Here is a 23,587-nt window from a genome sequence, read left to right as displayed (position 1 = left end):
TAAATGGTTGAATCCAGGGCCCCAGCTCCCGGGGAAGACCCTCTCTGTTCGCTCCAGGGGGTGGGAGGGGGATTCTTGTCTCTGCCTCTGTATCTGTCTTGGCATGCCTTGAAGATCGCTGCGTAGCATCTGTCTTTCCCCACCTGTGCTTGCTGACTTCTGGGCCAAATTTCCTCTTTTATCTCAAAAGTGGTTAGGTTTAAGGCACACCCTATACTGGCAGGGCCTCTGTAACTTAATCCAGAAAACCCTACTTTCAATGGAATCACATCCAGAGGTATGGGGCTTAGGACTCTAACATATTCAGAGGGAACGTCAATGGAGAGGAAAATGGTTCATTGTGAAGATGAGAAGGTCATTTTGCTAAATTGGGAAAAAATTAATTTCACTCTTCATAGTATTCACACCGGCTTGATTTGACTAATTGCCTGCCGTCCTAAACGCCATCTTCTTAATCCCTTAACTCTACAAAGAGGGGCTTGAGTCACAGCCCTACTCTGGTGACACTGTGGTTGGCATGACGGGTGACTGCGTGAACCACTGCAGGACTGACTAGCTGGGTTCCAGCCTCACCTCGCCGGTTCTGATGTGATTCATTTTGTCATAATGTCACACAGTCTTCCATTTTTCCGGTCTAGAATTGTCTCACCTAACTTAAATGAAATCTCTCTATTCTACGAAGTCAAACATCTGTTTAAAATGTTCCCCCAAATCATAAATCTAGCTGGTGAATGGTACGTAGGATGAATGTGTATGCCTATCCAAGACTGTCCCGACTTTCTATTTAACCAGTGCTATTTCGGGTCTTTTTCATGCTTGTCATTGTGTTCACGTTTTCTTTTATTCCTTAATCCAGTTTCACTTCAGTGATACTTGCCTTAATCCAGTCTTTTCTCTCAATCCTGTGGGAGATGGTCAGGGAGGTCCTGGGCCATCTGTGGTTAGATCGTGGCCTAGTCACGCCGGCCAGCCCTGGTGGCTCATGACCAACCCACTGGATGATAGTGTGAAGTTTCCCCTTGAGAACAGTGGGCAGCTATTAATTAGTAATTCAGGGCACTAACATTCCCCAACCCTGTAGCAAACTGAAGAGAAGAATTGGGCCAGAGAGAAAGTCAAAATGATTTCTTTTGCTGTTATTTGCTTTTTCTCTCACTTTTTCCTCCTCCCCAACATCTAACTGACCTCTGAGGGGGAGTGTCATCCTTATCCTTAAATGTCTAATGCTCTTTCCCCATTCCTCCCCTTTTTCTGTGTCTTTTTCAATTGGCTCACTTTTCATTCTCAATCTCCCCTACCTATCACTTTCTCTCCTAACGGGCTACCTGCAGAAGTGAGTGGTGCGTTTTGAATCACCATGGATTTAACTTGGTGCTTCTCTTCCTACTAACATGCAACGTGGGCTTTGCTTCTCCTGCATTTTCCTCTTGCACAACCAATCGCCACATCTCCAGATGGAATAAATTCAGCTAAAGTGGAGGAACAATTCTCCCCTTTCTGCCTTGGGACTGAGTTGAGCATCGAGCTCATGGATGACTGGATACTTTGTGGAGACCAGAGGAGACCTGGACAAAGACAAGAGCCACGGATAACTCTGACTCGTGCCAGGGCTGACCGTGGGACTGCCGCCTCTGCTCTCCCACGTGATACGCTGCATCCGCGAAGGAAAGGCTGAGAAAGAATTCACCAAGCAGCATCTCTGAGAAGATGGTGTGGGACAGACAGAGAATGAGCAAGAAACCGAGATATCAGATAAGGCTGCTTCTACCCTACTCCGCTGTTTATAGCAAGAGGGGGGTGTGAGAGAGAGGGGGGAGGGTTTCTACTTCTGTGGAGAAATACAACCTCAGAAACCAATGGGGCAGTTCTACTCTGTCCTGTGGAGCCACTATGAGTCAGGATTGGCTCGATGACGGTGAGTTTGGGAGTGAAAATAAAAACACAGAAATGAAGACTAATTCACATTGGTTTTGAATTATATCGTTTTTTTTTAAAAAAAAAAAAAACCTTTTTTCACATTAGCTTCTCATTTGATCCTTGATACAGCCTCACTGTGAGGAGCCCTTGTGGCAAAGTGGTTACATATTGGGCTGCTAACCACTAGGTCAGCAGTTCAAAACCACCACCCCCTCCATGGGAGAATGATAGGGCTTTTTACTCCTGTAAAGAGTTACAGTCTGTGAAAGCCACAGGGGCAGTTCTACCCTGTGCTATAGGGTAGCTGTGGGTCAACATTGACTTGACAGCAGTTCCGTTATAGCCTGACTGAAGAAGAGGTGGAGAAACTGGACCAAGCAGAGCCTGTGTGTCTTAATGCTGCCAGACCAGAAGTACCACAGAGGTAGTGGAAGAGGCTGTGGCAAATAGAAATGCATGTCCTCACTGTTAGGTGGCTAAACAGTTCTCTTATCCTCTCTGGGGGAGGTCCTTGTCTCTTTTCAGCTTCTCTTCCCTGGTTCTGGAAGATCTCCACGTGGCATGCGTCTTCTCCTCCACGATTGCTTGTTTCTGTGTCTAATCTTCTCCCTTTATACCTCCCTCGAAAGCGACTGGCTAAAGAACACTTTCTTCCGAAGTGGGATGGAATCCACAAGTATAGGAGATAAGGATTAATATTATATGTTGGGGAGACACATTTAAGCCCAGTCTTGCAGAGCTTATGAAATTAGTCACATATCATAAAAGAGACCACCTTTACTGGTCGGAGAGAGACAGATGAGACCCTCCAGCCCGGGACGATGGCCCTCGGCCACCCTGCAGGCCTGGAGCAGAGATCACCTCTGTGGCAGAATCATCAACCGTTTAGGGCTTCACATAAGATGGGCTCATTACCCAGCGACAAAGTTCAGAGGGTTGGGAAAGAAGGAGAAAAGAAATGGACTCAGAGAGACAGTGGGATAAACGATGGTCCATTGGGGGAATTCCAATCAACCAAAGAAGATGTATGTGAATTGTTGACTGGTGCTCTGCTCAGTAAACCTTCACAAATTCACAATTTGGGTATTTTTTTCATATTTGGACTGTAATTTAATTGAAAAATATAAAGTGAGAAAAACTTGTCAAAGCAACGGACTGGTAGACAGTTGAGCCGGATGCAAATCCAGACCATCTGACAAGACAGCACCATCCTGGCTTCTTCCCGGCTCTTGCTCCTTGTGACTCCACCCACTTATAACACTGCACCTGTCTCAGTTGTGTGGCCAGAACTGTGACAAACAACACTTGTGGCCATCTTTTGGAAAATCACAAAGGTCAAATACTTTCGAAGCATCTCTCCATGTGGAATGTGATGTATCTGTCCTGGTTTTACCATTGACCTGGTAATCATGAAATTACAGAGGACCTAGGTTTGTGGACTAAAGACTTTTCAGCAATTCTTAAAAATGATGGTTTGTTTTCATTGTGATGAAGAGCATGCTTACAATGATCTCTCTCTTTTTGTCTCCTCAAAAAAAAAAGGTATGGCCGATTAGTCATTTACTTAATATCCTGTTTTGGCGTCGGCCTCACCGGTATCGTGGTGGCATTTGCACCCAATTTCCCCGTGTTTGTGATCTTCCGCTTCCTGCAAGGTGTGTTTGGGAAGGGGACGTGGATGACTTGCTATGTGATCGGTAAGACACAGTTCCACTTTCTTCTCCCTCCGTGCCTGGGCGGCCGGCCAGCCCTGCATCCTCTAACAATCGCATGCGGTGGGGTTTCGCTGCAGCTACAGAACTTACTTCTACCCCTGGGACAGGGCATGGGCAGGTGGGTGGGTGAGGGGGGGATATTCTGGTGGCCTTCAAAGGTAGAAACCACCTGACTTTTGGGGGAACCAGATGGACCATCATAAAATTTTGGCCGATACCACTTTTCTGCACTTGTGTTGCCTGTTAGAATTTGCTTCTCACTTTTAAAATGTCTGTAGCTCCTTGAGCCATTTCTGTAGCAGGTGTGTGATGGCTTACACACGCCCTAAAATATCACTTCCTAAGCTCTGCTCTTTCTATACAAGTGGAGGCCATTTTCTGTGTGGGAGGTGGGACCTCGACGTGGGGAGTTAATTTGTGAGCCTTGGCTGTCCTGCGTGACTGGATAGTTAGACCCCTGGGTCTGAAACTAAGAAAGCTTTCCTGAAGTTGTTGCTAAGAGGACAGGGCAAAGCACTGGCTGCGCCCTTTGACTCTGTCTGCACTTGTCCGGAACCAGCCACCTACTTTGGGAAACGAGAAAGCTCGGGCCGGCCAGTCGCACCAGGTCCTGCGCTTCCACTCTGCCTCCTTCCTGCTAGATGATCCCCAAGTGATGCTCCCTTGGAAGGCCCTTTGGAGATCTTTCTGTGGGTGGGGGAGGGGTAAAGAATGTTAGGATTGTCCATGGCTGAAGTGGAAGCAATATTTTTGCATCGTGGGGAATTTTTTCCTGAAAACCATTTTATTGGGAGCTAATATAGATATCATACCATTCCATAGTTCAATCACACCACACAGTATTGTACAATTGCTGCCACAATGTTTCCAAACATGTTCTTACTTCTTGAACTCCTTGATATCAGCTCCCCTTTAGCCCCCTCCTCTGCCATCATACCCCACTTTTATGCTGCTGGTTGTCACTATAGGTTCATCAATCCTAGGTTTCAAATACCGAAAAACAGAAAAATATATCACAAAGACTCAAGAAAGCTACCCACATGATAAAATACATCTGAGATAAACTCTAATATGAAAACAAAGCAAAACATTGAAAACTAGATTGAGCCCAAAGTGTATGAGAGGGGGTGTCAGCTGACAAGGTTTTGATACGTTCGAGTCGGGCTCATCATTTCGATCTCCTATAGTCGTCTCTCCGACACTCTCTGTTTGGTAACCAGTTTATTCCCATTTGAAAGACTTGGTGAGTTTCCAGTGTTGTGATCTCAGGACAACAAAACAAAACTCGTTGCCATCTAGTCGGTGCCAGCTCATCGCAGACCCGCAGGGCAGGCTAGAACTGCTCCTGTGAATCTGGGAGACGATAACTGTCTGGAAATACAAAGTCCCACTGTTCTTCCTGGGATCATCTAGCCGTGAGGGGGTAGAGCAGAAGCCTAAGGACCTGGCCCAGTCGTCCGGCATGAGCTTTCTCCTTTCCTACACGCGGTGGCTGGTTCAGGACAACTGTAGAAATGGAGGCAGCGGGAGTGGCCAGTGCTTTCTTCCCAAGGTGGTTTTCATCCACTGACCTTACAGCTAAGGGACCATATCCCAGGACCATTAGAACAGAAGGAACCAGGTGGCAGGGATGAGAGGGAAGGAATCCAACTTTAAAGTTGCCCACCGCCTTTTAGAGTGATGAAATCTCACCTCAACGAGAAGCCCCACGCAGGGGAGAGGGTTTTCATGATCGCAACTGTCTTGTGATTGTGAAAAGAACATGATGTGTCGAACCGAGAGGGAATGACCCGGAGGCCTGCTCCTAACTATGTCAGCCTAGACACCCCTATGCTATGAGTCAGACATTGACTTGATAGTTCAAACGAACAACAAAAAAATGTTGATAATGAATCCCCTAGGGACTATGATGTGCAGACATGTCCAGACACAGTAATAAAACCGAGCCAGTGGACTCTATTTAAGCTTTGCTTAGTCTAACTGCCTTTCAAAATAACTGTCACGTATGCATCCCCCAAGCCAACACAGATGCGTTTGCACTCTCTTACCATGCTAGCAGAGGGCCAGATTGGGCGCAGGAGACGAAGGTGGTAGAATGGTGGATGGTTGGCATAAGAGCCTTTCCATTCTCTGGCAATCAGACCTCCATCAAGCAGCAAGTATGGGCCCTCTGACTGGTCAAGAGAAGGGGTGTCGCTAGCAAGCTAGACTGATGCCGATGGGGTCATGTATTTGTCTACTTTGCAGCCACTCTTTATCCTCCCTCACGTCTTGTGTCTGTTTCCCTCCAGTAACAGAAATAGTCGGTTCCAAACAAAGGAGGATCGTGGGGATCGTGATTCAAATGTTCTTCACCCTTGGAATCATAATTCTTCCTGGAATCGCCTACTTTATTCCCAACTGGCAAGGGATTCAGCTGGCCATCACGCTGCCCAACTTCCTCTTTCTCCTTTATTACTGGTAATGGGCCCTTGCCGCTTATTGTGCATTTTATGCTTAGTCCACACACCCTGCGGTCTGCTCCCCTGGAGAGGACAGCCCAGTGCTACTCTGTCACGTGGGGTCACTGTAAACTGAAAATCATTCAACAGCACCCGTCACAGCACACCATAGAACGGCAGCATCTTGACTCCAAACCAGCGTGAAAGTGAAGGCGATAGAAGGAGCGTTTCTTGCATCTCCAGGAACAACGCCCCCGTGGCCTCTGAGAACAGGAAGAGATAGCTTAAGGATTTGAGAAATAGTTGTCAGTAAAGAAAATCGGTGAAGTAGACCAAAACACACAGTGCTAGCGAGAGTATTGATTGCATTATCTTTAATCACTTTGCATTACCTTCATGACAACTCTTGGGCAGCAAACTGGATCTGCCAACGTTGTAACTTGCCGACTCAGTGCGATCACAAACATTTGCTTCCTTGTGTGTTCTCTGAAGCATATTCATGCCACTCAGGAACTAGCAAAAAAGGAGCAAGAGAGTGTTCAGAATCAGAAGATTAATTTCTCATAAAGCTACAGGTGTATATATTTGATTCTTAGTAGGCTGGTCATATGTTAATCATTCCTCTAATTTTAATATATGGGCAGACCACTTTACATATACCAGATCCTTCATATTTCCTTAAATTCTCTTTAAGTCCCCATTCTCTCGTATTCTCATATTCAAGGGCAGTATAGTCTAGAGTAGCCTGGTCTGGCAAGATCAATATAATATTGATTTTGCTGATTGAATATGCCTATTTCTAGGAGTGACTCGTTTATGGAGTTAGCATTTGGGGGACCTTCCACTGACAATGTGAGAAGATAATCTCCTAGTTAACCTTTGTCAGATAACTTATTCTCAATTTTCAGAATCTTAAAACTTAACATCCAATTGCACGATACAAAGATCTTGTCTAAACTTACCTAATTGCGAGGTACATTTCTGTAATAGGTTTTTCTAAAAACAGATTTATTGGCATATAGTTCACACATCGTACAATGCAACAGTTCAATCACCTCAATGGGAGTCATATGCAAAATCCATTTTAAAAGGAAAACTCAAGTCATAAGCTATTATGTGTAGCAATTCCCAGACAAAATTCACCGCAGCCTCCTTCTTTGTCAGGGTGGTTCCTGAGTCCCCTCGGTGGCTCATCACGAGGAAGAAAGGGGAGAAAGCATTAAAGATCCTGAGGAGCATCGCCAAGTGCAATGGGAGATACCTGTCGTCCAACTTCTCAGAGGTAATTACCTTGATTAGTAGTGGCCAATGGGGCTCCAGGGAGCAAATTCACGTCTTTGATGGTTATGCGCTGAAGTTTGTGTCTTTGGATTATATGGACATTGCCAATCTTCTCTCTAAATTATTTCTAGTTTGGCAGAGCTAAAAATTAAACATATATGTGGACACCTTGGGAAGAACGACAAGGTATTTGGAAGAAGACATGACTGTGAAGTTGCAATGGCCTGAGAGTTGAGGTTAATCGATCTTTGCGATTCACGCTTTAAATAACTGCGCCAGTGTGGAAGAGCCGTTCATTACTTGATGCAGGCACATGGTGCTTAAGATGGCATCTGTTGACAGTACACATTTTTAATGAAAAGACTATCAAGATGGTATCTTTAAAGTCAGTCTGAGAAATATGATTTGTTTGAACCAGAGCTTGGACAATGAGGAAATGTTTCAACCTTTAGACGTATAAGTACCAACCTAACTGAACTCCTCCCTTCTTTTCCGCCTTCCCTCCACACCTTCCCTGTTCCTTTTGTCCCTCTTTTTTCTTCCTCTCTCCATCCTTCTCTTCCCTCCTCCTTCCTTATTTCCCTCCCTCCTCTTTCCATCTCCCAACAAAAGCTTTTGGGTGACTTCGTGTCTCTTCAATAATGAAATGACCATTTATATCTTAAAAGATTTGATCTGCACTTGAAGGTACAACACATATATAAGCAAGGGGACCACTGAATAAATAGAGAGTAAGATCTGAACAAATACATAACCATGCTTTAACTGGGAAGATTGAGTGAATGCAAAGAAATTTAAAAAATAGTATAAAGTGGATGTCAGAGAATTATTAGAAAGTCACAATCTGGATTTAAATTTTGAGTAACACTAGGTTGTTCATCTTTATTCCCTGGTAGCATCCTGTTCAGTTCTGAGAAAGGGCAGTTCTACTCCACCCCAGACAGTCACTGAATCAGAACTGACATCATGGTGATGTCTATTTTTGTCAATGATTATTCACTTAACAGTTTTCTGAAGGTAATGCCACATATATAGTTCGTGTCTATATTGAAGTGTTCATGTATATATTTAAGTGTTCATGTTTTAGAACTATACTCTGAAATAATAATACCAGGTAAATGACACAATATCAAGGATATATTTCTTAAGTAATCGGGGGTGGGGGAGGGTCAGTCAGGCTGTATGTGGGGCATAGGAAAAAGGTGGTTACGCATGAGCAGTTACTCAGAGTAATTCTTGGATCTTATGGCACAAATACAGGAATGCATTAGAAATTCCTTCTATGTCTGAATATGTTAGAAACTTTTCCTAAAGGAAAAAAGTTAAAGGAAAACATAAGAATAAAGTGGAAACTCCTTGGCAAAACAAAAAGTCAAACAAGAGAATAAAACTGGCTGTAGCAACAAAATGCCCACAAAGGGAGTGAGGAGCCGAGAATCCACTCCTGGGAGAAACCGAAGTGTGCCTTCTAAGTGGGCCCATCTGCCGAGCGGCTTCACCACGCTTGAGTTAAAATGACTCAGAGGTCACTAGACCCCAGAGCTGAGATCCATTTCAAGCACAGTCTGGAAGACAAGACACATAACAACTTAGCATCTGTTTGAAGTGGTCCCTGTAGCGCACATGCGTCGGACGCTGGGTAGGCCGTATGTCATACTCAGGACGTGGAAAAGCTCTGGGGGTGGGGGTTGGATCCTGGTCTCTCTGCAACACCCAAGAGCACAACAAGCCCCTGCTAATGGAAGATTCCATTGCACGATTGTGGCCAGCACCGTGCCACTTTTTTGTCAAGACTCGACTCAGATCTTACAATGCCTGTTTGTTACTTACATGGGCAAGATGGAAAGGATATTGTTAAATTGATAGCAATATTTTTCAACTGGCTATTAAAATTGAATAAAAACATGATACACCTTTGGGCTAGCTGGAAGAGACTGCGGACTCATGTGAGATAACCTGACAGGCAAGGGAACTGCCCCATAGAGTTTCCAAGGCTCTAATCTTTACCAATGAACTTCTTTCTTTGGCAGATCAACTGGTGGATCTGAACCCCTAACCGAGTCCTTGACCATCCCATCACCAGGGTTACTAACCGCATACTAAACCCACTGCCTTCAAGTCAATTCTGACTCACATAGGATTCCCCAGGCTGTAAATCTTTATGCGATCAGACAGCCTCGTCTTTCTCCCTTGGAGTGCCTGGTGGGTTCGAACCAACCAGTGATCTGTGGTTGGTGGGCCAACGTCTAACCCACTTCCAGCGGTCCTTTCTAAATGAATAAACCAAACGCAAATTAAACAAAAACAAACTCAGTGCCATTGAGAGCATTCCACCTCAGAGCGACCCCGCAGGACAGAGTAGACCTGCCTCTTTGTGGTTCTGAGGCTGTAAATCTGCACAGGGGCAGAAAGCCTCCCCTTTCTCTTGCAGAGGGGCTGGTGAGTGATCTTGGGGTTGGCAGCCCCTCTTAAGAATCCTCCCATGCCACCAGTGCTCTTTGCTCAGTGAATTTAAAAAGCCGAGTGAATGTTGGGTTGCTATTCATTGAGCAGCCCAATATTCATTTGACTCTTCAGATTGAATGCAGACAACTGTACTCATATCTTTGATCCAGTTGCGAAGATAAGATTAAATAGAAATGATGGTGCTGTGCAGGAAACACTGACCAGTTCCGTGCCATCTTCACGATTGTTCCTGTACTTGAGCCTATTGTTACAGTCACTGTGCTAATCCATCTCCTTAAGGCCCTTCCCCGCTCTACTGCTCCCCGGCTTTGCCAAGCATGATGTCCTTCTCCAGGGACTGGCCTGTCCCGACAACATGTGCAAAGTCTGTAAGTGGAGTTCTGTGATCCTCGTCTATGAGGAGCATTTTGGCTGTGCTACTTCCAAGACAGATCTGTTCGTCCTTTTGGCAGTCCATGTTCCTTTCAATATTCCTCACCAGCCCCACAATTCAAAGGCATCGTTCTTCTCAAATCCTCCTTATTCATTATCCAGCCTTCACATGCCTATGAAGTGATTGGAAACACCACGGCCTGGGTCAGGCTCACCTTACTCCTCAAAGTGACATTTTGTTTTTAAACACTGTGAAGAGGTCTTGTACAGCAAATTCACCTGAAGCAATATGGTAAATATATGATTATAGACAAATATAAATAACTTCCCTACCATTAGCTTACAAGAATAACTGCCCAGGCTCCCTCATATCACATATCAAGTCGATGTTTATAATTCTTTGATTATCTTACAATTTTTTGCAACTTATTGACTTAATAGGGATCTTAATAAAGTTACTGTCTTGTGCTTAGTTGTTCTTGGTTCGGTTTTCTTCATATGATCCTGCTCTACTTTGCCTTTTCTTTGCAACTTGGCCGTGTGTGTGTGTGTGTGTGTGTGTGTGTGTGTGTGTGAAGTCTGTTTTGTTGTGCTACCTGCTACCCCATGGAGTTTTCTGAGGTCTGATCCTTTAGGATTTTCTAAGATGGTTGGGAGATAGAGCTTAATTCAATTCAGGTTCATCAGTGGCTTGCTGCATTTCCAATGGGAGGTGCCAGGTGTCTGCTGGTCTCTCCTTTGAGTGTGTGAGTTCCACTGATGGCATTGCATTTGGGCCAATATGATGCACCAAATCTCTTTAAAGTGTTGAAAATCAAGGCTACTTTGAGGACTAAGGTGCATCTGACCCAAGCCCTGGTATTTTCAGTGGTCTCTTATGTATGTCAAAGTTGGACATTGAATAAGGAAGACCGAGGAAGAAACAATGCATTTGAATTGTGGGGCTGGAGAAGGATATTGGAAGTACCATGGACTGCTGAAAGGCCAAACAGGTAACTCTTGGAAGAAGTAAGGCCAGAGTGCTTCTTGGAGGCAAGGATGGCGAGATTTTTGTCTCTCATGCTTTGGACATGTTGTCAGGAAAGAGCAGCAGTCCCTCGCGCTCTCCCTGGCCGCACCTAAGCCTCACCTGAGGAGCAACGGACATGCGTGGAGAATGGGCCTGCTCTTCTCGCTCTGTCTGTGGGCCCCTAGCTCCTTCGTGCCATCTGCTTGGCGGTGCGTGGGGAGGGCAGGGGTGCGGGATCCGGATCACCCTCCTTCGCTTGCTCCTCTGGCCTCATGGTGTGGGTTCACAGGTGTGTCCATCTGAGCTGCCATCCTGCACTCATTCTCTTGGGGTCAGATCTTCCCCATGGCAGGGATGGTCTGTCCTTCTGGCCACACTGTGCACCTGCCGAGATCTGCACAGGGTGTGCCTGGATCAGCCCTTTGCGGTGATTGAAAAAGGCAGTCCCTAGAGAAGGACGTCATGCTTGGTAAAGCAGAGGGGCGGCATCGACAGTGGCTGGAACAATGGGCTCGAATGTAAGAACATCTGTGAGGACAGGGCAGGACTGGGCAGTGTTTCCTTCTGTTGTAGGGTCGCTATGTCATGGGGTTGCCATGAGCCACCACTGTCAACAACCATTGAGAAAGCACCGGAGCTGACGCAGTGACAGTATTCCCATTCACCATTCCTTCCTTGTTTATTACTGCAGGGACCAACTCTCCCCTCAACTATTGGGTGACCCTGAGATGTAGTGCATAATAGGAAAGGTAACATGCATACTTTGTTCTTTCTTTCTGTTCTCTATGTTCTTGTTTTTAGGGGCTTTTAGGAGTCGGGTCAGGCTCCTGGCAGCACTATGTACAACAGAAAGAAATGCTACCCAGTCCTCTTTATCCCAAGTCATAGTGACCAGGTTTAAGCCCATTGATGTAGCCACCACGTCATTGATGTAGCCACCACGTCATTGATGTAGCCACCACGTCATTGATGTAGCCACCACGTCATTGATGTAGCCACCACGTCATTGATGTAGCCACCACATCGATCCATCGCGTTGAGGGTCTTCCTCTTTTTCAACGATGCTTTGCCGAGCATGATCTCCTTTTCCCAGGGACTGATCTATGCTGTCTGAAGTATGTGAGGCAGGCTCCCATACTCCCTGCTGAGGCGCGTGCCGCTGTGCTTCCTCCGACACAGATATCTTGGTTCTTCTGGCAGCCCGAGGTACTTCACGATTCTTTGCGGCCACCCTACTTCAAAGGCGTCAACTGATCTCTGGTTTTCTTTACTCGTTGTCCAGTCCTGACAGGCGCAGGAGGTGTCTCAGACCACCATGGCTCTCCAGCTCATAGGTCCCTCTGTTTCCCTCAGCCCAGAGGCCTGGTTGCTAGGCCTGACTTTGTCTAGGAGATAGCTGGAAATGGAGGTGATAAAAACTGTGTTCTCTGAGTATACAGCAGTGCAGCCATGCTTCCTGGGAGGAGGAGCCCAACAGCCAAGCACAGGGAAAGAGACCCTGGGTTGGAACCTGGTTCAGGAGAATGGAGTCTTGGGTCACCCAGAGGTGCAATCCTTAACACCTCTGACCCACTGGGATGGGTCAGAGGACAAGGCTACTTCCGGCCCTGGCCATGCCCCCAGCTTTAATGACCAAGCAAAACTCTTGCACATCCTGGACAAATTTTTCTTTGTCATCAGCATGACCCTACATCCTATCTTTTTTATGTAGACCACTGCTCTGTGCTGTATACCTAGTCATCAGCCAGTCAGTTCAGCTCACCGCAGGCAGGTGCACTACGACTTAGCACACTGCGCATCAATGGTGCAGGATGCATGGCTGGAACCCACGTCTGAGATGAAGTTGGATGTGTGCGCTTGTCCAGACAGAGAATGAGTGGGCAAGGACTTAGAAGGCCCCGCCTTTGATTTCAGTGAACCTGACCTGATACTGGACTTGGCATACTGCTGAGTCATGGAGAACTGGGACAGTGTCTAGTGACCCTGCCACATCAGGAAGTGGCATGATTGTCTGTGATGGATTTGGTTATTGTTCCCAGCTATTCCCCCTCTGCCAGAGGATTAGATCCCCCCAATCCTGCCATGTGGCTGCTGGTGGTGCCTCTCCGTAGCTTGACCTGACCTGATTACTCCAATGGAGCAGATGCCAGAGTATCAGGTCTAAGCAGAAGCGTTAACAAGCATCTCGTGCTGCCTGCTGCCCTCTCACTCCTCCCCTCTGTACAAGACCCAAGCCCTCTGCTGCCCAGTGGACTCCTACTCCTGGTGACCCTACAGGACAGAGCAGAACTGCTCCTTAGAGTTTCTGAGACTGAAAGATTGATGGGAACAGGCAGTCTCTTCCTTCTCCCATGGCCTCAGGGTAGGTAGAGTATAGGCCTCAGGGTAGGTAGGTGTCGCGCTTGGCCACATGACTTGCGTTGACCAAGGTAAGGCAGCAAAGGCTTGATGAGTTGGGTGATAGGCTTGATCTCAGCACTTGGGTCATCAGTCATTGCCACCAGAAGAGTGCTCTCAGGCTGGGTCCTCTGAGACTTTTGGTGTTGACTGTCTTACACCCGAAGCTCTGGTGGTGCTACGAGGTAAGCGTTGGACTGCTGATCTCAGCAGTTCAAATTCAACCAACCCCAGTGTGGGAGACAGATGAGGCCACCTGCTCCCATAAAGATCGACAGACTCAGGAATCATGTATAGGGTCACTGTGGAGTAGAAGCAACTCAATGACAGTGGGTTTGGTTTGGGTTTGGGGTCATCAGACTCACCAGTCAACCCACAAACCAATGAGTTAAAGAAAGGTGTGTGGCTGTATGCCACTGAGACTCAAGGGCGACACCCAGCCTTGATGATGGAGAGATGACTGACAGATGGGTTGAATAGCCATTGTCAATGCTGTATTGTATAGCTTTCTAGAAAGTCACTAGGGCAGCAGTTCTGGTTCCGTGATCCGAGAGATCCTTCTCTCTCTCCTGCCTCTAACCTCGCTTTGCATGGACTGTGCTCCGGAGCAGCGGGAAGTTGAGACTTTGGCTAACAAAGAGCTTCTGATATGACAGACTTGAGTCTGTCAATATTTGTTGGTGGTATTTTCATGCAATCCTGGCCCAATAAACTGACAAACTTCTGTTGTAATTTCCTTATTTTATGGTATATTTATATAGTATGCTGATAACAACTATCTCGAGCTGATTAAACTCTATGTGCCAGGCAGTATCTGATTATCCACTAAGGAAGGTAAGCATGGGCTTACTTGTGCTTATTCAATACTCTATAGGAAACACCGTCACTTTTTTTCTCACCAGATCAAAGACTCAGCATCTAGGTCTAGCTGCCTGTGTCTCCCATCCCAGTCATATAACACTTCCCTCTAGAATTGAAGCCTCTTTTCACATGGGCCATTCCTAACAGGATGGAGAACCCAGTAAGCACAGGCTTACCTGTACTTACTTACTGGTCCTTAGTGAATCGTTTCATAAGGAGCAAAACTTATGTGAGGTTGTCCACGGTGGTAAGTAAGCACAAAGACACCCATGCTTCCCTTGCCTGGTGGACAATTCAATATTGGTACAAGGTGTGAGACTGACGCATACACATTCAGGAACATGATCAAGGGCAATTTCATGGTGACGTTTGTAGGTAGCATCAAGAACTGAAATTTGAGCTAAAAGATTCCCTGCGGATCTATCATCAATGTATCCCTGACCCCATTCTTGGGTTTATTTCTAAAGCTGCCAAGATCAAAAGCTCCTTAGAAGGTTCCAGACTACATTGGAGGTTACCTCCATTCCCAGGGAGGTTGCCAGCGCTTGTAACTGCTGTGTCTCTGTGTAATAAAGAGCGGTCACACAGGCACCGGGATTGCTGCAGAGAGGGACTTTCCAGCTTTGGGAATGCTTCTTACGGACAAAAGGGGATTTTTATAAATATCATTTTTCTTTTTCTGGAAGAGCAGCCCCCCGCCCCTCCCCAATGATTCTGGTTCCCACGAGGTCTCCCTGGAGCTGGGAGCAATTTGAGCTCGGTGGGTGCGCCGTCTTTGTTAACTTTGGGGTCTTACGGTTCCCTCACATTTGGGATTTGGAACCCGCTCTCCAGGGAGTTCATCCAGGAAGAGCATGAGAAAGGAATGTGGGTCCAGGACACACCTGACCTGACCGGGGGCAGGGGTGGGGTAAGGTAGGGGGATCAGGCCAGTGCTCATGTAAAGAGTGAGGAAAGTGAGGGTAGAAGCCAGTGAGGAAGTGGTGTTCTACAAAGCACTGGCGAGTCCTGTCTTGCTTTGTCCCTGTGGCAGCAAAGGGACTCTGGCTTCTGTGGCTTCACAGAGTGAATGGTACCAGTTAGTCCAACAAAAGTATCATCCTTAAAAGGCACCCAAAAAAGAAAAATGACACATAGTCGTTACATGCCACCGCGTGTCCTTTTATGTAAGCTGTCCTTTAACTCATTGCAAATGCCAGGGCCCTTCCAGTACCAGGCCCACAATGCATCTTTGCAGCTGAAAATCAATTGAGCGCCCTGGGCTTCACTTAAATACATAGTTGGAAATGGTCTGAATTCTATGAATCAGTTATATCTATGTAGATTCTTTTAACTAGTTCCATGTCTTTAAAATGTTTTTGTGGATTAAGTGAAAGTGTAGTGAGCCGATCGCCAATTTCACATTCAATAATTCCCACAACTTATTTCACGTCATCCATTCCAGTCCTCTCTGGGAGCCATCGTTCACCCAACTCCCAGGGCTTGCTGTTTCCGTTTCTCCCCCTCTCCTAATCCTCAGAACTTTGTTCTCAGATGGATGCTGCACTTCTGATGGGAAATGGTTGATTATTCCAACAATGGGAATAAGTCCATTCCAAACCTGAAGGCTGACTGTAGGCTTGGGAGGCCCACTTGTCTCTGTCTGACCAGTAAGCTTGGTTTCTTTTCTGATTTTGAGTTCTGCTCCATGTGTTCCTCCCATGCTATGCAGGATTTTCTAATGCACTGGTTCTCAACCTTCCTAATGCCATGACCCTTTAATACAGGTCCTCCTGTGGTGGTGACCCCCCAACCATGAAATTATTTCCATTGCTACTTCATCACTGTCATTTTGCTACTGTTATGAATCAGGCGACCCCTATGAAAGAGTCGTTCGACCCCCAAAGGGGTTGCGACCCACAGGTTGAGAACCGCTGTTCTAATGACACCCTTTGTGGAGCAGTTGTTACCTGTAGCAGGGCACCATCTAGTTCAGGGATCCTCAAACTTTTTAAACAGGAGCCAGTTCACAGTCCCTCAGACCCGTTGGAGGGCCGGACTATAGTTTTTTTAAAAATAACTCTGAACAAATTCTTATGCACACTGCACATATCTTATTTTGAAGTAAGAAAACAAATGGGGCAAAAACACCTGGCAGGCCGGATAAATGTCCTCGGTGGGCTGTAGTTTGAGGACACCTGGTCTAGTTCTTCTGGTCCCAGGATTAGAGATGCTAAAACTTGCGTGGTAAATTCATCTGTTGGACTAATTGTTTGCATTAGTCACCCATTTTCAACACCCTGCTTCCCTCAGCACAGAGCGAAGCTGCCCATTGCATGTTAGATAGCTGCTCACAAGCTTTTAGATCCCAGTCACTGACCCCCATGGTAGGATATAGTGTATTGTGTCTTTGTGAACTACATTATACCAATTGACCTTGGAGTCCCATAAGATTGTGGCTATGTGCTCCCAAACCAAACAACCTCAATCTGTTTGGTACGTCTAAGAAGTTTTCATAAGACCCCACCCACCGTGTGTTCCTCTACATTTGTGGATATGTTTGAAGCAAAGGTAAATACACATGTACAAATATCCTCTATCACAATACTCCTACATCTGTCCAGCCTGTATGTCTATCCAAGCATCGACTCATAAATCACCACTGTTGAAGGATTGTGTACGTAACAGTAATTGTTACTGTTGCCTCTATCATTTTTGCTGAATATTTCAATTAATTGCCAAACCTTTGGAATTTTGGATGCATAAGATCAAAGCACCTGCGATAGAGAATTTGTACTTTCTTTGACAATTTGGATGATGCCTGACTTCCCTTCCAGCCTTGGCTAAGACTCCCAGCGCACTACTGAAGAAGAGCGATTACAAAGGCCATTCCTGACCGGCGCCACTAGAAAAAGGAGTAATTTTGGTTGCTGGTTAGTACATATGCCCTTTAGTGTGATAAGGTGTTTCCCTTCCATTCATATTTTGTCCAATATTTTTCTCAAGAATGGGTGTTGGATTTTGTCAAATGTCTTTCTGCATCAATTGATATGATGGAGTGGTTTGTTTGCTTTGTTTCATTTACTTGATAGATTACACTGATTGTTTTTCTCACGTTGAGCCATTAGAAAGCTTGGTATGATTTCCATTGGTCGTGATATATGCTTTTTGATATATTTTTGGATTGTATTGTCCAGGATCTTGTTGAGAATGTTTGCATCCCTATTCATGAGAAATATTAATCTTCAGTTTTTTAGTGAAGCCTTGGCCTGATCTGGTACCGGGCTTGTGCGTGCTTCAGAAATGTTTGTGTAGTATTTTTATCCTTTTTCTGCTCTGGAAGAGTTTGAATGGAGTTGGTGCCAGCTCATCTCTGAGTAGTTGGTAGAATTCACCATTAAAGCCATAGGAACACAGCCCCCCCCTTTTATTTTTGGTTGGGAATTTCTTAATGACCTTATCAATTTCATTTTTGTAAGGGTTTATTCAAGTTTTCTACGTCAAAAGTGTCAGTTTAGGTAGGTAGTCGATGTCTAGGAATGTGCTCATTTCTTCTACATTTTCAAATATGTTGCAGTACAGGCTTCAGGGTATTCTGCTGGTATCGTTTTTATTGCATCAATTCGGTTCTCGTGTCCATTTCATTTCTGAAACATTAATATTAATCTTCTGGGTTTCTATTTGGCATTCTTGGTTACTAATGTCATCTGTCTTGTCACTTTGTTCTTACAGAGCTTTTCTGAATTGTCCCAGACTGTGTGTGTCTGTGTGCATGTGTGTGTGTATTTCCTTGATTTGTCTGCAGTTTCTCGATCTTTCTCAATCCATTGAAAGTACCTAAACACCATTCTTTTCAATTCAGTACCGGGTTGTTCCAGTGCGATTTCTTCCTGAGAAGGATTTTCCTACTCTCTATATTGGTCACTTGTTTGTGCCACTCTATTTTGTTTCTTCACATAAACTGAAACAGTTCAATATCTTTAGCATTGTGCTATTGCTGTATTTGTATTTAATTGATGTATGGAGATGAAATCTTAGCCACTCACCACCTCTCTCTCCTATCCCAGTAACGTAATAGAGAGTGTGAGTCTGTGAACAGGGTTTTGTTTTGTTTTGTTTTGCTGTTTGGATAGCACAGTTCAGGGTAGGTTTGGCTGGGTTTGTTTGGTTTTGTTAGCTATTTATCAATTATCAAGTGGTATAAGAGTGGAGAGCCCTGGTGGTGTAGTGGTTACATGTTGGCATGTGTGTTAGGCAGGGTTCTCTATAGAAACAAAACCAGGACATTTATGATTACACACACATACACACACACACACACACAGTGAGAAGAATATAACAGCTAATTAGTCCACACAGCAGTGTAAAGGACTCAGTTCAACTCACTTCCATAGAACAGTTAATATACTGGAAGTCCTTCAACTCATGTGGGTGGCTGGGTTCAAAGTCAAAGAAGCAGACAGCAGAGTCCTCCCTCGGGCAAGGCAAATGGAGTCGCCCACAGGCAGCAAGCAGCAGGCTGGATCACCAACAGTTAATGACACTGAGGCTTATCGAAGCAGGCATGATGCCGTATGGAATGCAAGCAATGCAAGGTAACAGGATCCACCAGCCTTGAACTCAAGTGATGTGCGCACCAGCAGTGTGGTGAAGCAGGTCTTGAAGGAGCCTCAAGCTCTAGAAACATGATTCATGGGTTGGCTGGCCCACAGGTAGTGTAGTCACAGGTTGGGACAGAGAAATGGCTAGAGCAGCAGCACACTCCAATCACCAGAGAAAGAGGGAGGGGGGCAGGTCTTGCAGAGCCATTTATCTCTTTGCCCTCCAATCAAACTGTGACCTGATTAATCCCATATGTTCCTATTGGCCAGGTTGGCACAATAAACCTATTGTGATCTGCATGGTTGACAGTTCAAAACCACCAGCAGCTCTGAGAGAGAAAGACTGGGCTTTCTACTCCTGTAAACAGTTGCATTCCTGGAAACAAGCAGCGCATCTCTGTGAGTCAGCATTAATTCAATGGCAGTGAGTTTGGGAGTTTTTTTGTTTTATAAGAGTGGATAGTGGCCCTAGCCCATTCTGTGTAACTGCAGAAGGTACAAGTATGACTGGCTGTGTAGGCACATTGCTGTCTCTTCTTGTGTAGGGCAAGAGAAATAAAACAACACACACACACACCCATGCCAAGAGAAAAAAAGATAATCAAAACAGAAAACTAAAAACAAGCTGTGGAAAGCAAACAAACAACACTAAAGGAAAAGAATTTAAAATGAGAAAGGGAAGGGGAAACAAAGGTAGGAAAAAGAGAGACAGAATGAAAGAAAACACAATTAACCAAACTTGGGAGGGGGAAATATAAAAAGACAGTCTTCAAGCAAAAACTAACAGAAAGATAAAAATAGAGAAAGAAGAAGGGGAGGGTAAGAAAAATAAGAGAGAACCCAAAGAAGAAACCCCGACCCAGAGCTTCTGCTGAAGGAGTGGTCATGCACCTCCAGGTGTGGGGTGATGCCCCCGTGCCCAATCCAGCCGCAGGTGGAGAGGGCGTGGGTGTTACTGGTTCTGTGTCTGTGTAGCAGGTCTGCTTAGTCTGCCATCTTGCCAGAAGCCCATCATGCCTTGAACTCTGTAATAAAACTGAATTGCCTGGAAGTCCTACGGAACACATTATTACTCTGAAACTCATAGGGTCTCCATGAGTAGGAATCAACTAGACAGTAATAAGTGTATTTGTTTTTAAATATTGCATGGAGATGTTTATACTACAACAAAACAGCAATAAAGTCTATCATGGTAGACTGTTATAACCAGAGTGGGTCAAACCTGTGCTTGATAGCAATTTCTTTCTTCCTAAGAACAATTCAGCCTAGAATCTCCTAGCCCCTGCACTTCTGCTTAACCCAGACAGCTACTGAGGGAGCGTGTGCCAGAGCATCGTACCTCTTTAAGTGAATTAAAAATCCACCCACCTAGTCCTTAAAGGACCGGGTTACTGTGTCATCTCAGGCTAGGCAAGTTTTCAGGTTGCCTCACCAAAGAGGTGGGACCCTTCAGAGGTGGTCTTCTCCCCCACCCAGGTCAGCTGATCGTCCCGATCCTTTCTTGAAGCCACTGGGTCGTGCTTTTGTAAAACTCTTGACCACTTCATCTCCATACATGAGTATATCGTGTTCACGGGTTCTTTTTCCATTGACCTGTCTGGGGACTGGTGGGTACTACGAGGGTAACCACATCTTTCACCCTCAAACGGGCTGGTGAGTTCAAGCTGCCGACCTCTCCGTTAGCAGCAATGCTCCTCCTGCGAAGATGGCAGCCTGGGAAACCCGAGGGGAGTTCCTCATTGTCTTACAGGCTCCCTCGGAGCTGGGATCAACACAAAGGCAAAGAATCTGGTTTGTGTGTGCACACGAAAGCTCCTAACTCAATTATTTTAGTATCTGGGCCTCTCAATCTCCTAGAACAGAAAGCAAGGTTGTGGTTTTACTTTCTGAGCATCCGCCAAGAGAATGAATGGCACCCTGGTGCCTCCTTTGACGTCGCCATGCTCTGCCCGTGAAAGAGAAAGATGGCCAACTTGTTCTTGGGTTTTGTTGCCTTGCCATTGGCCCACCCTTGCCCATTTTCTGCCTTACAAATGACTGTGCTTCCCACTGTGAATCAATGAGGGGAGGCTGGCTGGCTGGGCACGGAGCCTCCACTTTGGAGCCCTGGCCTCCTTGTTCATGACCCAGAGCTGCCCTGGCCGTGATCTCTGATCCACATAAACATTGCCGGTCTGCATGAAATCATCTCGAGAGAGAGGGAAAGAGAGTGTCTTGTAGTTTGCCAAAGTAAATGAGTGTCCTGTACACAGGGCACCTTCAATGCTAGATAGCCAGGGGAGGCAGTGGCGCTGGGTAGGAAGGGAGGAACTAAAGCTGAGACGCGCTCCTTCCCCTCCCGTGTGGCCTCTCCAGGAAGAGTGGTGCAAAGGTACCTGGTGGTGGGTTCATGGGCCCGAACCCCCTCTTCGTGTTGTTGCCACTTGCTGTTGAGTCCATTCGAACTAGAGCGCCCCCGTGTGTGTAGAGCAGTGGTTCTCAACCTTCCTAGCGTCCCGACCCTTTCATACAGTTTCTCAGGTTGTGGTGACCCCCCCCACAACCATAAAATTATTTTCGTTGCTACTTCATCATGACCATTTTGCTACTGTTATGAATCGGGAGACCCCTGTGAAAGGGTCATTCGACCCCAAAAGGGGTCTCGACCCACAGGTTGAGAACCGCTGGTGTCGAGGGAATGGCTCCATCGTGCTTGCAAAACTGTGCCCTTTCAGAAGCAGGTTGGCAAGCTTGTGTACTCAGGAGCCTCTGGGTGGAGCCAAACCACCAACCTTTTGGCTACAGACACCACTTCCTGCTCCCACTTGCTTTGTTCTTTCCCCTTCCACAAGGGGGGAAGTAATGAAATGCACTAAACAGGGGGTTGGGTGGAGAACACTTGAACTGTGCTGCCATCAAAATGTTTCTTCAAGTGGGTCCGCCGGTGGCACCCACCCATTCACCCCACCCCCCTTGGATTGGACTAACTCAGACACTGCTACGTCAAGATGGAGAAAGAGATTCGGGGCCTGTGCCGTTTTCATTTCTTGGAATCCGGAGCTACTGGAGGACCGAAGGATGGCTTCCTCTGCAGCAGGTGGGAGCGGGTACAGAATGGGAGGAAGCCTGGAGGCGCTTCCAAACAGTGAAGAGACTCCTTTCCTGCGGTGCCTGGAGCATGGCCTTCAAGATCAGAACTGTCACCTCTCCGCCGGCGTGGCTCACTGGGTCACGCTTGCCCGTTTGCTGGTGGGAAGAAAGGTGGAGCTTTATGAGAAACCGTGTGGCGGCTCCCTGGCACGTAGAACTACGCCTGACCCAGCAGTTCCACACCTAGGGAAAGCCGCAGACTTGAAAGCAGAGACCCAGACGGATGTGCAGGGCAGTGCTGATATTGGTGCTGGTTGACTTGCGAAGGGTTACAGGTTACTGTGAGATCGGGGACTATCCTACCGCTCGGGTAAATACCAGCAGCGTCACTCAAGACGAACAGGTACCAGAGGCGTTTCCAGAAGAAGAAAGATTTGGAACCAAAGACCTGCAGTGATCTACTTCTGGAAATTAGCCAACCAGAACCACAGGGGACCCAATGGCGAAAACCAAACCCCCAAATCCAGTTGGACCTCATTAAAATAAAAACTTTTGTTCCTTAAAAGACTTCGCCGCCCCCCGCCTCAAAAAAAGGGGGGTAGGGAAACAAGACAGGCTACCAACATGAAGACTATCTAGAAACCATAGTCTGACAAGTAATCTAATTACTAACTACATAAAGAACTTCAGCAACTTACTAGCAAAGAGATCCATGGTTCTATCAAAAAATAGGCAAGGCCTTGGATAGGCATTTCACCAAAGAGGACATTCAGACGGCCACCAAACATATGAAGAATGCTCGGCATCATTGCAAAATCCAAGAGATACACATCAGACCCACAAGGAGACAGCATGTCAACAAAAAGAGCAAATGCGGGAGAGGATGTGGGCAATTGGGATCCTTGCCCGTTGCTGGTAGGAATGCATGATGGTCTAGCTGTTATGGGAAACAGTGCAGGGGTGCCTTCAAAAACTACAAAGGGAACCACTGCACCCCCAGCAAGCCCACACCAAGTTGTAGCCCAGAGAGTTGAAAGTAGAGACTCAGACAGAGACGTGTCCATCAGCGTTCACTGCAGCACAATTCACAATAGTCCAAAGGTGGGGAGCAAGCGAAATACTCATCCACAGATGAATGTTTAAACAAAAGGTCAGTCCATCCATATAATGGGATACCCAGTAAAGAGATGAAGTCTTGATACCTGCTCCGGTAGACAGTGAGCTTGGAGCTTTTATGTCGAGCGTGAAGTAAGTCAATCACAAAGGACAAATGTATGATCTGGCTTATAGGAAAAGACAAGAAGCGGCAACTGTATCACCAACCAGACTACTGCCATCCAGTCAGCGCTGACTCCCAGTGACCCCATAGGGCAGGGTAGAACTGCCCTGTGAGTTTCTGAGACGGGAACTCTCTGTGGGAGTAGAAAGTCCCATCGTTCTCCCCGGAGCAGCTGGCGGTTTTGAACTGCTGACCTTGAG

The 23,587-nt window shown here is 46.2% G+C and overlaps 1 protein-coding gene across 1 annotated transcript in view; it reads left to right on the top strand.

The window, feature by feature from the left end:
• Positions 1-23,587, top strand: part of SLC22A3 (solute carrier family 22 member 3) — a 113,794-nt gene that overhangs the window by 40,964 nt on the left and 49,243 nt on the right. Inside the window, exons 3-5 of the mRNA XM_075554293.1 lie at positions 3,460-3,614; positions 5,924-6,092; positions 7,238-7,355. Of these exons, the coding sequence (XP_075410408.1) occupies positions 3,460-3,614; positions 5,924-6,092; positions 7,238-7,355 (442 nt within the window). The remainder of the gene's footprint in view (positions 1-3,459; positions 3,615-5,923; positions 6,093-7,237; positions 7,356-23,587) is intronic.

This window comes from Tenrec ecaudatus, chromosome 7 (genome assembly GCF_050624435.1).
Source record: "Tenrec ecaudatus isolate mTenEca1 chromosome 7, mTenEca1.hap1, whole genome shotgun sequence".
Classification (NCBI taxonomy): Eukaryota; Metazoa; Chordata; class Mammalia; order Afrosoricida; family Tenrecidae; genus Tenrec; species Tenrec ecaudatus.
This window is presented reverse-complemented; position numbering and strand designations above follow the sequence as displayed.